The sequence below is a fragment of the Marmota monax genome, unplaced genomic scaffold, assembly GCF_021218885.2.
Source record: "Marmota monax isolate L192 unplaced genomic scaffold, Marmota_monax_Labrador192_F-V1.1 WCK01_AAM20220418_F8-fsc00203, whole genome shotgun sequence".
NCBI classification, from domain to species: Eukaryota; Metazoa; Chordata; class Mammalia; order Rodentia; family Sciuridae; genus Marmota; species Marmota monax.
In genome coordinates this window covers 1631344-1645450 of record NW_026694787.1, presented here as the reverse complement: position 1 = coordinate 1645450, position 14107 = coordinate 1631344, and the positions used below count along the sequence as shown (strand labels likewise).

At 35.0% G+C, this 14107-nt stretch overlaps 1 protein-coding gene across 8 annotated transcripts in view; it reads right to left on the bottom strand.

Moving 5' to 3' along the window:
- Window positions 1-11250: 11250 nt before the first annotated feature.
- Window positions 11251-14107, bottom strand: part of Bclaf3 (BCLAF1 and THRAP3 family member 3) — a 62598-nt gene continuing 59741 nt past the window's right edge. For 7 of the 8 annotated variants that reach the window (XM_046425841.2, XM_046425845.2, XM_046425847.2 and 4 more), the window contains one exon: window positions 11251-12295. In XM_046425841.2, the coding sequence (XP_046281797.1) occupies window positions 12266-12295 (30 nt within the window). In that variant the 3' untranslated portion in view covers window positions 11251-12265. Of the gene's footprint in view, window positions 12296-13036; window positions 13065-14107 lie in introns of all 8 variants that reach the window. The other variant, XM_046425844.2, reaches the window with a different exon arrangement.

Sequence of the window (14107 nt, the reverse complement as noted above, 5' to 3'; positions counted from 1 at the left end):
CCTATTAAGTCATGAATCCATCATTGATGAGGTCAGAGCCCTCATGATCCAATCACCTTCCAAAGGCCCCACCTCTGAACATTGCTGCATTGAAGATCAAGTCTTCAACACATGAGATTTAGGGGGACATTTAATATCCAAACTATAACAAATGGCTAATAACAAACAAAATACTGAAGCCAGTGAGGATGTCAAGCAACTAGAATTATCACGTATTGCTGATGGGAATATAAAATGATACAGCTATTCAGGAAAACAATTTGGTCATTTCTTACAAAGTTAGACACTTATTCACCATATGACCTGGCATTTTCACCTCTGGATATTTACTCAAGTGGAATAAACAATTTATGTCTAAATAAAGACCTGCACTTTATTCATAATTGCTAAAACATGAAAGCAATAAATGTCAATCAAGTGGTGAATGGATAAGTAAATTATGGTATATCCAGATAATGGAATAATACTAGCAATAAGAAGGAATAAATTACTGAGATACAGGTAAAAACATGGATAAATCTTCAAAATATTAAGTGAAAGAAGCCAGATATACAGCCTACATACTGGATGATTCCTTTTATACGGAATTCTTTTTTTTTTTTTAAAATATTTATTGTTTAGTTATTGGCAGACACAACATCTTCGTTTGTATGTGGTGCTGAGGATCGAACCCGGGTCGCACACATGCCAGGCGAGCGCGCTACCGCTTGAGCCACATCCCCAGCCCTATACGGAATTCTTAAAAAGGCAGAGTATAGAAAACATTGTTAAATAATCCAATTTAAAAAAAACTGGCAAATGACACTACCAAAAGCAATATACAGTTTTAATGCAATCCATATCAAATAGCAATGACATTCTACACAGAACTAGAAAAAACAATCCTAAAATTCTTTTGGAAGAATAAGAGATCCAGAATAGACAAAGCAATCCTGAGCAAGAAGAGTAATGCTGAAGGCATCACAATACCTGATCTCAAATTATACTACAGAACTAAAATAACAAAATCAGCATGGTATTGACATCAAAACCATGATGGAACCCCAATGAAACAGAACAGAAGACACAGACAACCCATATACTTAGTCATATGATATTTGACAAAGGTACCAAAACACATATTAAAGAAAAGGTAGCCTTTTAAAACTAATGGTTCTGGGGAAACTCTATATCCACATGTAGAAGAAAGAAACTAGATCCCTACTTTTCACACTGCACAAAAATCTACTCAGAGTGGATCAAAGACTTAGGAATTAGACTAGAAACTTCACAATTGATAGAAGAAGGCATAGGGTCAACGCTCCATTATATTGCAGGCACCAAATTCCTTGATAAGACCCATAAAGCTCAAAAAATAAAACCAAGAATCAGTAAGTGGGATGCCATCAAATTTTAAAATTTCAGAACAGCAAAGAACATGATGAAGAGAGAGCCTACAGAATGGGAGAAAATATTGTCCACTACTTTTCTGACTGGGGATTAATATCCAAAACATATAAAGAACTCAGAAAGCTTAACACTGCAAAAAAATAAATAACCCAATCAATAAATGGACAAAAGAACTAAGCAGATATTCCTCAAAAGAAACACAAATGGCCAACAAATATATGCAAAAATGTTCAGCGTCATTAGCAATTAGAGAAATGCAAATCAAAATTACACTAAGATTTCATATTATTCCAGTCAGAATGGCAAGTATCAAAATTACAAATAATGATAAATGCTGATGAGGATGTGGGGAAAATGGTACACTACTCACACATTGGTGGAGGGAGTGCAAATTAGTACATTCACTCTGGAAAACAGTGTGGAGATTCCTCAAAAAACTAGGAATGGAACAACCATATGACCCATCTATCCCATTCCTTGTATTTATCCAAAAGAACTAAAATCAGCATACTACAGTGATGCAGCCATATCAATATTTATAGCAGCACAATTCACAGTAGCCAAGCTATGGAACCAACTCAGATTGACATAAGAATGGATAAAGGAAATGTGGCATATATACGCAATGGAGTTTTACTCAGTCTTAAAGAAGAACGAGGGGCTGGGGTTGTGGCTCAGTGGTAGAGTGCTCACCTAGCACGTGCAAGGCCCTGGGTTCGAGTCTCAGTACCACATAAAAATAAATAAATAAATAAAATAAAGGCATTGTGTCCAACTAAAAATTTTTTTAAAAGCATAATAAAATTATGGTATTTGCTGGTAGATGGATGACACTGGAGAACATCATGCTATGTAAAATAAGCCTGACTCAGAAAGTCAAGGGTCAAATGTTTTCTCTCATATGCAGAAGCTACAGAAAAATAAGGGGGAAAAGTAGGGGTGGGGGATTGGATATCACAAAGACATAGACAAGGTCAGTGGAGCAGAAGGAGATAGAAAGGGAGGGTGGAGGAACCAGAAAGGGGAAGAATGAATTTAATAAAATCACAATATGTGCATGTATAAGTTTACCACAGTAAATCCCACTGTTATGTATATGTAGAAAGCGCCAATCAAAATTAAATAAATGAGTGAAAGGAAGATCAGTAGAGTAGAGGAACAAGAGTGGGCACTGGGGATTGAAATAGAATAAATCAAATTCCATGCACATATGACTTCATCAAAATGAACCCATCTATTATGTATAACTCTAAGGCTCTAATAAAAAGAACAAAAATGGCAAATGGACTGAAGAGATACTTCTCAAAAGAAGAAATGCAAATGGCCAACAAATATATGGAAAAATATTCAATACCATTGGTCATCAGGGAAATGCAAATCAAAATTACAGTGAAATATCATCTTACCCCAGTTAGAATAGTAATTATTAAAAAAATGAAAAAAATAACAAATGCTAGAGAGATTGTGGAGATAAAGGAACTCCTATACACAGCTGACAGGAATGTAAATTAGAATAGCCACCATGGAGAACAGTCTGAACATTCCTCAAAAAACTAAAAATAGATCTGCTGTATGACTCAGCTACCCAAAGGAAATGAAATCAAAAAGCCAAAAAGACACCTGCATAGTCATATTTATTGTAGCACGATTGGCAATAGCTAAGATATGGAACCAGTCCAGGTGCGCATCAACAGATGAATAAAGGAAATGCAGTGTATATATACCCAATGGAGTAATATTCAGCTGTAATGAAAAAATGAAATCCTGTCATTTGTAGCAAAATAGATGGGACTGAAGATGATTAAGTGAAATAAGCCAGAAAAACAAAAACAAGTATTGCATTTTCTCTCTCAAATGTGGAAGCTAAAAAAGAGTCAACAAGAATATAGAATGGTGATTAATAGAGGTTGGAAGGGTTTTGTGTGTGGGACGGATAAAGGGAGACTGGATTTGATCAATGCAAATTGTATGCATGTGTGGAAATACTACACTAGATCCCTTTAATAAGTACAATTAATGTTTATAAAAATGAAAATATAAAAAACACATTATTTGTTAGGGGTTGGAGGTTGGGAGAGAGGTTTGTCCACAATGAAGCACAAAGCAAATTTTTGGGGTGATAAAGATATTCTAGATTTTTGACTGTGATAGTGGATTCTTGAGACTGTCTTGGCATTATAACATATGCCTTAAAAAGGGTGAATGTGACTGTATATAATTATATGTAAGACTGAATTTTTTAAAATTAATTCTGGTGCTGGGATGTGGCTCAGTGGTAGAGCACTTGCTTAGCATGCATGAGGCCCTGGGTTTGATCCTCAGCACCACACACAAAAGAAATGAACTCTACCTGAGTCTGAAACCTTTAGCATTTATTAGCTGGTGACCTTGGGCAAGTTACTTACATCATCTGTGCCATAGTTTCTTCATGTTAAACAGAGACAATAATAATAACTATCTTGTAGGAGTTTTGGTGAAGATGACATGAGTTAATACATGGTAAGTGCTTAGAACATTGCCTGGCAGAGTAAGTGTTCAATACATGTGCAGTTATCCTTTTGGTCAGAACAAGAGGAATTTCAGTCTGAAAACCTGGCGTCTAGTTCCAACACACATTATATAACTGTGAGGATCATTTATCTTCTGGGAACCTCTTGTAACCTCAAAGTTGTGATAATGTTGCCTGTCACCTGCTCTGCATACCATACAGGGTACTTATAAAGATTAGATGAGATTAATGCGAGATCAGGCATGGCTAGTCATTCAAGGCTGGCTTTCTTTAAAAACTGGAAAAAACAAACCTGAGAAGACTGTCTGGATTTTGAGTCTTTGGGTGAACTAGGCAAAAATTAATTGAGATGATGAATACAGGAAGAACATTTTTGGGGTTGTCAGTTTCAGAAGGATGAGTTTGTGATGGTTGTAGGACATTTAGATGGACTTTTTTTTTTTTTTTTTTTTTTGGTACCAGGGGTTGAACTCAGGGGCACCTACTACTGGCCACATCCTCAGCCATTTTTATTTTTTATTTTGAGACAGGGTTTCACTAAGTTGCTTAGGGTCTCGCTAAATTACTGAGGCTGGCCTCAAACTGTGATCCTCCTGCCTCGGCCTTGCTGAGATTATAGGTGTGTGCCACCATCATTTCTATTTGACAGATGGAAATAAGTGTGTAGAGCTCAGGACCAGAGAGAACTTTTAAAGACATTAATGAACATGTGGTATCTAAGGGCAACTCTAAATGAAATCATCCAGGGAAAGTGTGCAGGAGAGAAGAGAACCAAGGACTGGGCTCCCAGGAACATCAGTAGACAAGAGCAATAAAGCCCTCAGAGGAGATGGAGAAAGTAGAAAAAAGTACAGGGGAGAAGTTAAAAACAGATGCCAAAGGAAGAAAGAATGAATTAACAGAATTCAGCAAACACTAGAACAGGTTAGGGCTGTGAAAGATGCAAAAAATGAATATAAAATAGTAAAGGGGATGAGAAGAGTAAATAAGTGAAAAAGAGCCCAAGTAGCCAAGTGCTGCCCTGGGGGTTGGACAGGTGTAGGCAGCATGTCTGAAGAGAGAGCATTGGTGGAAGGGAGAAAATGATGAGAGAAGGGAGAGACAGAAGTCTCCAAATCTGAGGGGCTCATTAAAAGCTCATCAAAATAAATAAAAGACTTGTACCAAAGAGACAATCACTGATCAATTTCAGAATTATCAAAGGGAAAGTCTTAAATCATTCAGACATTAAAAAAGAAATATTTTTAAAATAGAAAAGTGGGTCTGGGATTGTGGCTCAGAGGTAGAGCACTTGCCTCTCATGTATGAGGCACTGGGTTTGATCCTCAGCACCACATAAAAATAAATAAATGTATTTATTTAAAAAATGATTTCCAAATTATTCTAGATATTTCATATGACAGTAGAATCATATAACATTTCTCCATCCTTTTGGCTTTTTCACTTTGGATAATGTTTAACGTTCATCTTCTGTTGTACCATTATCAGAATCCCATTTTTGTATGGCTGAATAAAATTCCATTTTATAGCTATACTACATTTTGCTTATCCATTCATCTGTTGATGGAAATGTGGGTTGTTGACACAAATAATGCTATCACAAATAATACTGCAATGAACATTGATGTACAGGAATTTAAGTACCCAGGAGAGGAGATGTTTGGCCATATGGTAATTCTACGTTTAACTTTTTGAGGAACATCTAGGCAACATTTTTTTTCCACCACAGTTGTTGAAGGACTGAAGTTAGCAGTGTTGTGTTCCCTGCACTCCCTTTCACAAACTGCCATCAGCAAGAACTTCTCAATATTAAAATCCACTTCTTCTTTACTAAATATTAAGTACCACAAGAAAGGATTAGAATTTGAGATAAGAATTTACTTTGGAAAATTATCTGAAGTTTAACCTGGTTTTTAATATCTTAAATGATGTGTACAACAAAAACAAAACCACTTAATTTGAACACGATGATTCATAATTTCTTAAGACTTGTTTAGCCTTCTGGGGCTGTGACCTTATTCCTTGTCCTCTACAATAGGTGCACTTGAATGTCACAAAAATTTCAAACATGTTTTAAACATATATGTGACTACCTTTAAAGACTACATCAACTATAATCTAAGCCACCAACTAAATTAAGCAAAGCTCAGAAAAAGGACTAATGAAAAAATACAAAGAATATTTTGGAGGATAAAATATTTTTGAGCAGTGGGATTGTGAATTTTTCCCATTTACATACCATTCTATGTGCTTTATCAAAGAAATTTCAACAAATGGAGTTTCAAAGATCTGAGTTGCTGATTCATGAACTAGGCAACATTCCATCTATAAAACAGAAAGGAACTCCAATGAGCTAAACAGAGTAAATGATTTTTATAGGTATAAAGAAGTGGAGGAGGGCTGGGGTTGTGGAGTGCTCCCTTAGCATGTGTGAGGCCCTGGGTTTGATCCTCAGTACCACATAAAGATAAATAAATAAAGGTATTGTGTCCATCTACAACTAAAAACATTAAAAAAAAGAAGTGGAGGAAGTAGGGACAAAGAACAAATATAAGATGACTTAGTCATTTCAAAGTTAACTTTCCTTATAGGGATGTAAGTGAAATCTTGTGGACTTAATAGGATTTTGCTATCATCTCTTTTCTTATTTCTTAGAACAAAACAACTTAGGCGTTGGTGTGGTGACATGTAAGAACCTCAAAAGTAACTCCATTTTGCAGCTGCAGTCTTGAATAACTTTTTCTTATCAGGTTAAGACATTTTGTTTTTCTTTTTAAAAAACAGCAGTAAGGGCTGAGGTTGTGGCTCAACGGTAGAGCACTTGCCTAGCGTGCGCGAGGCCCTGGGTTCAATCCTCAGCACCACAAATAAATAAATAAAATAAAGGTATTGTGTCCAACTACAACTAAAAAATAAATATTAAAAAAACAATAGTAAGATGAATTTAAATTTTATATGATTATGTTAAGTATTGCAAACCAATAATTTTTATTAAAAAGTCAACACAATGCATACTTAAATAAGCCTACCTGCCTTTTTATGATGTGAGAGGAGGAAGGGTAGAGAGTAAAACTCCACTGGACTATAGTGAAGTAGGTAGTTTACAGAGTTAAAGCTTGCTCACATGAACTTTAGTGACAGATATCAAATGGTCAGGATGAAGTGTCATACTTTTAAACAAAAGAATAAACTTTATGAAAATGATACAGTGTTCATTATATCTGGCAGAAAAGCACCATTACTCACAATCCTATTACTTAAATAACAGTTTAACAGTGGGTTGGTAAACTTCCAGAACAGTATTCATTCATATGTATGGACAGGATTGATGCAACTGCTATATTTTTTTATTTTAAAGTTTTAAATTTGATTTTATTTGAATATAATAGAAAATAATTAGAAATGAAACAAAAGGGGTTGCTACATTTCATAAATATTTCTTCATCATACATCTACTGGTTCTTCAAAGAGTAAGTAAGGCAGTAGTTATTAAACTTGGGTATACAACAGAATCCCCTGAAGGGTTTATTGAATCACTGGTTGTTGGGCGCCCACCTCAGGGTTTCTGATTCAGGAGGTTTGGAGTAGGGCCAAGAATCTATGTTTCTAACAAGTTCCCAGGATATGCTGATGTTCCCGGTTTGACACCACACTTTGAGAACTGTGCTAAGATCAAGGAAAAATAAAAGACTATGAAAAAGTTACGGTGGTCATTAGGGTTTTTATCCCTATAATCTTAAAGATGTTATGAACCATCTCCATGAAAGAGAATACAGTAGTAGTACCTACTCTTTATCCCACTTTCCTTCCCCCATGTCCCAATCTGTCAATGTGTTTTAAGTTTTGTCAAGATTTCTAACACTTATATGCTATTCTACCACTATGATTCTTGTTTAAACATCTTAATTCTGTAGTTTAATGGACTCAAAGATCATAAACATTCCTTTGGCTGGAACTTTGTGGGGAAATCTGGTATCCTTTCTCTTCTGAATTCTCATTAAATTTCCAAAACCAGGGCTCACTGGACCCAAAGATATACCTTATTCCTTCAGTGGCTTCCCCGGGCTGCTCTGGCATCTGGGAAACATCTAGTCCTGGTGAAATGCTGGGATGGTAGCAAAGACTTTGGTATCTCAAAGGTTCTCCTTGATTCTCCTCCATGTGTCCTGGTCACCCCATTAGTTCCTTTGTTCATATTTGGGGGTCCATTATTACCAAGATTTTGTCAACACTGTTTCTTTACTCAGTGCCATGCAGAAGGGTTCAAAGTCATACTATACCTTATTGCCATGAGCATCTTCTCCTTTCCTTATTTGGTGGTTACTGAATTTGCTAGGTGATGGAAAAGGAAAGACTTTCTAACCCACCTTAATTTTCCTGATTCTGCCTAAAAGTAACCCATCCATTTAAGAAAAAAAAAAAAAAGATCCAAGGGCTGGAAATGTAGTTCAGTGGTTAAGCATTTGCCTAGTATGCACAACTCTCGATGTTTGCACCCGAGAACCATAAACAACAACAACAAAACCCTTAAAAAAAAAAAAAAAACAAGCGGGGCTGAGGATGTGGCTCAAGTGGGGTTCGATCCTCAGCACCACATACAAACAAAGATGTTGTGTCCGCCGAAAACTAAAAAAAATAAATATTAAAATTAAAAAAAAAGCAAAAAACCCCCCACAAAAACTGATTTAGATCCATTAGGTAAAATGTGGTACCTTTATACATCTACTTAAATTGTTGGGGAAAAAACTATATTTACATTACAAAAAAAAAAAGAAAATGTATCCTCCAAAATATTCATGATAATCTTCTCTGTGATACAACCATGAGTAGTTTTAAAATTTAATCATGTATTGAGATAACCATAGATTCACATGCAACTATGAGAAATAATATACAAAGATTCCATGTACCCAGTTTCTTTCAATAGGTCAATTTTTAAAACCGGCAAAATCACCAACAGAATAGTACCTTCTAAGGTTAGTGAAGAATTTCAAAGAGGGGATGCTCAACTAGGAATGTCAAAGTTTCAATCTTTTGCATTTATGTCTATTATAATATTTAACACTATTATGTTCCAATTCTTTGTCAATCTCTTCCTGGATAGTTTGTGAGGTTCCTCAGAGCAGAGATTGTGTCTTACTGTGTTCTTAGTGCCAGTGAAGGGCCTAGAATGCAGGGGGGAAGTGGAGGAAGTAATGGTATAGGATGCTTCAAAAAACTTCTCAAATCTTATTCATTCAAGAATTCAGATTCGGGGCCGGGGATGTGGCTCAAGCGGTAGCGCGCTCGCCTGGCATGCGTGCGGCCCGGGTTCGATCCTCAGCACCACATACAAACAAAGATGTTGTGTCTGCTGAAAACTGAAAAAAAAATAAATAAATATTGAAATTCTCTCTCTCTCTAAAAATAAATAAATAAATAATAAAACTATTGAAAACAAAGAAAAAAACTTAAAAAAAAAGAATTCAGATTCTTTCTAGTCAATTAAAAATGCTGCTGGGCACGGTGGCGCACGCCTGTAATCCCAGCGGTTCAGGAGGCTGAGACAGGAGGATTGCAAGTTCAAAGCCAGCCTTAGCAAAATCGAGGTGCTAAGCAATTCAGTGAGACCCTCTCTCTAAATAAAGTACAAAATTACAAAATAGGGCTGGGGATGTGGCTCAGGGGTCGAGTGCTCCTGAGTTCAATCCCCATCCCAAAAGCTACAGACAACCTATTTAACTTCCATATGAAAATTATATATGAAGATCCTAATAAACATATCCTACTAACTATTCATTCATCATTCAATTAACATTTACATTTAGTGAGTTCCTGCTAAGTGTCAAGTAGGATGTTGGACACTGGTGACATTATGGTGAATAAGATTAATATGGTCCCTTGTTCTTTTTTTTGGTAATTTTTTTTGTTGTAGATGGACACAATACTTTTATTCTATTTTTTTTTAATATGGTACTGAGGACTGAACCCAGTGCCTCACACGTGAGCAACAAGCACTCTACCACTGAGCCACAACCACATCCTCCTTGTTCTTATTTTATATACTAAATTATAAAGCAAGTTTTCCTATTTAGGCTTTATATCTTATACATGCAATTTTTTAAATATTTATTTTTAGTTTTTTGGCGGACACAACATCTTTGTTTGTATGTGGTGCTAAGGATTGAACCTGGGCCACACGCATGCTAGGCGAGCGTGCTACTGCTTGAGCCACATCCCCAGCCCCATGCAATGTTTTTCGAATAGGTATTTTGCAGTTAACATGCTTTGCATTTTGAGACAGTGACAAAAGTATATTCAAATAGGCCTAAATAGCGAATCAGTTGTGGAATGAGTAAATTAAATCAACCATCTTACCCTTGCTACAATAAATAAAAATAGGGCTATAGAACTGATGTTGTTTAACAAGTTTAATTTCTATATCTAATGTCCATTTTCCCAATTAGACTGTCTGTACTATAAAGGCAGGGTCCATGTGTCTTCTTTATTGCCTTAATTTAAGCACACTATCTATGAAATACATAGTTATCAACCAAATAATTAAATATTCATTCAAAGCCCATAACTGTCCTCTAGATATGGAAACAAATGAAATCAATTCTTTTTTAATATTTTTTTTAGTTGTAGATGGACACAATATCTTTATTTATTTTTTTATGTGGTGCTGGGGATCAAATCCAGTGCCTCATACATGCTAGACAAGTGCTCTACCGCTGAGCCACAATCCTAGCCCCTGAAATAAATTATTTTAAAATTTGAAGGGAGGGGTGCGGCGGCCTGGGGTTGTGGCTCAGCAGTAGACTACTCGTGTAGCACATGTGCAGCCTCGGGTTTGATCTTCAGCACCACATAAAAATAAATAAATAAAATAAAGGTATTGTGTCCAACTACAGCTAAAAAAAATTTAAAAAAATTTTGACAGATTTTATAAGTACTCATATAATACAAAGTTGTCATACTATTTGCATTCCCTTCTTTTTTACCATAAGCAGAATGTTAAATATTTTTTGAAAACCTGACCTATAGAGAAGGCCATCTGCCTAAATTTATTATCCAGTTAGCAATGAATCAAGTGCTCTTGCCCTATCCCTTTATCAAATGATTCGTGTAAAGCAAAGACTGTCCCATCTTTTCAAGATATGCAAAGACCTAAATGTTTGTAGTAAGATTTTTCATAATCCTGTTATGAAATACCAAGTTCTTACCACCCTTCATATTTTGATTTAGAAAGCTCTGTCTTCACAAGTGCTGAGCAACATTAAAGATCAACAGGTCCTACCCAAGGCTGTATGTCTCAATGAAAATTAAAATAACATTCACACAAATTGTTGAGTAACTTCTTCAAGCAGAAAGAGCAACAATATTTTGCTTTATTACAAATAAACATTTCACAAAAATTTAGTTGGGAATGTATATGTATTGTTAAGCAGAACATAGAAAACATAAAGAAATCAGATACTGGGACCTAAAAATTTCACTTAAAATCCCATCGATTCTATCTTACATATAGTAGGCACACTATACATATCAACTGAACTGAAAATAAACACTCTATAAGATGTGCTTGCAAAACATGTAATGCTGTAGTAGTAAAGTACAATTTTCAAATATGAGATTTTGTCTTGTCACATTTTTAAAAGCCTTTAAAAATATGATATGCACAAGCTTGCCCTGAGGGAAAAATAAGATGGAATATAGATTACAAAATCTTTACATTTTCCACAATAGCATTTTGAAATTGGAAAAGAGCAAATAGTTGTGGAAACAACTGAATGAACAAATTACTAAAAATTCAGTGCACTCACAACTACCTGATGGAAAATTTGAAGCACCTTTTCTCTAGCCTTCTGATATCATAATATGAAATGTATGAATTATATAGGCCTTAATCATCAGAAACTTAAGAAAACTTCAAGTTATAAGCCAAAATGTCATCAGAAAAAGAAAAACCCAGTATAAAATTAGCTACTGTAAGGCCACTGTTAAAGTTCTTTCATGTACAGACACTATACAATTCAGATACTTTTGTTTTACATAAACAAAGCTTTCAACATATAAATGTCTGGATATAAGTTCTCTCGAAACCATGCTTAGAGAAAAATGCATCAACAAATAATGCCCTTCAAGTATTTCTATTGAGACTTTTTGCAAAAGAAACTGTAGTTAATGCAACTTTTAAACTGAATACTGTAATTTAAAAGCAATTTAAAGTGTAAAAAAGTTGCAGCATTCCACTACTGAAAAATAAAGTTATTTTATCAAGAAAGTTACAGTATTAGTGCCTTAGTGCCAATTCTAATTCCGGACAAAAACAGATGTTCCCAAATATCCTCCTGAAGGGTTGCTTCCATTTGTAACAATTCCAGATTAGGTTTCTGTAGCAATGTTTGTATATTCCTACCAAGAGAAAACAAGAGAAATAGAAACTTCAAAAGAAGAAACAATCAGTTATAGTATCTGAGCTAGAGTTTGCATCTCAATTTTTGACAGTTTAACTTATATAGTACTATTTGCACCTTGAGATCCCCACAAAAGTTATGTAGAACCCCAAACACACAAAGTAATAAGAGAACACATCAAAGCAGATATCAAATGATAAGTCAGTACGACAAAAAACATGACACTAGATAACACTGGTATTAGTAAATTGATGAAAACAACATTCTGCTAGTTGGGTGAGTTTTGGGGAGGGAGGGCATCCCTGGCATAAACTTGAGACACTTAAACCTTTGTCTCTCCAATACAGAGCCTGATGTGACACAAGTACAACTTCAAACTACTATTTTGTCCTTCCCATTATATGATATTTCTAATTCTACAATTATATGGGCTTTTCTAATGACTGATCACTGCAGAGAAAGCTATTAAAGGGCAAAAAGCTTTCTTGCTTTCAGATGGTTACCTACAATGTAAATTCATAAGGTTTCAATAAATATGGGAAAAGAATTCACAAGAATAGTAAGACTATGATTAAAGGGTAATGAATGTGGATTTCATACTGTGATACTATACACAATATTAAATTACCAACTACAAACTTGACATAAGACCATGCAACTAATAAAAACAAAAATGGTAGAATGACATGTTTTTCAGGGACATTAAAGAATAAAAATTCATTAATACATGTATCCTTACCTTTTACTAGGATCTTACAATATTAAAACTGAAAGAAATTTAAAAGTTGATTTATTTATTGGCATTTGTATTAGTATGGAAATGTTCAATTCCAAACAAAAACAGTGTTGATAGAAAATTCTTATTCTTCTATTTTGGTTAATGAAATGTTCAAAATACATGCAAATATATTTTGTTCAACATCATTCCTTTAAACAGAGGTAGGCTCGATCATATTCTTACTTGTACAATATAAAAATTATAAATTTATCTTTAAATAAAATGTTATCTACTAACAACTTTAAAAGGAAATTCTAACTACAATAATTCAAAAGAAAATTCAACTGAAATTTTTTTTCATAAAAATGTGCAATTGTTTTGAACTGCATTCACACTGGACATAGCTTCTTTCATACTGTCTCTCAAGTTAATCCCCTGCACTTCCAATGATTTGAAAGTAGAATGCTGAACTAGATATATGAGCTCCCTCTCAGCTAGGTCTTCATAAATTGACACCTGGGTCACTGCAAATGTTCCTCTGCTGGTCCTTCTGCATCTCATCTTTCTTTCACAGAAACCTATCAACTGCTAACCAAGTGAACATCCTTCTAATAATAATAATTCTAATAATAATCCTGAATATACACAGCTTTGGAGGTTCTCCCTAATTTATACAATCCCATTTTACTTTAATCCTACAACCTACTGCCAAATATGGTATTAGCTCTTTCTATGTCCAGCTCTTCTCCATGCCTTATCTTATAACCTACCTCCTCTATGAAGACAGTATCAAATAATAGTACTTACATGCCCTGACTATTCCTATTATACTGATCCTTTTCTCCTGTTAGGCATCTACCATCTGTGAAATTAAGCCCTCAAAAATATAGTATCCAGAAAGAGTTAAACACAGCAGGCCTGACTACTATCCTTGGAAAGTCCTGCTTGTAAGGCTGGCCCTTGACGGGCATGTGAGAACTTAAATTTCAGGAGCGTTCATTCCTACCATTAACTGGTGCATGCTAAAATTATTTGTGTAAATAATATGGTTTCTCTTGAATATCTACTTTCCTTCTGGGAGACTAGTGTGTG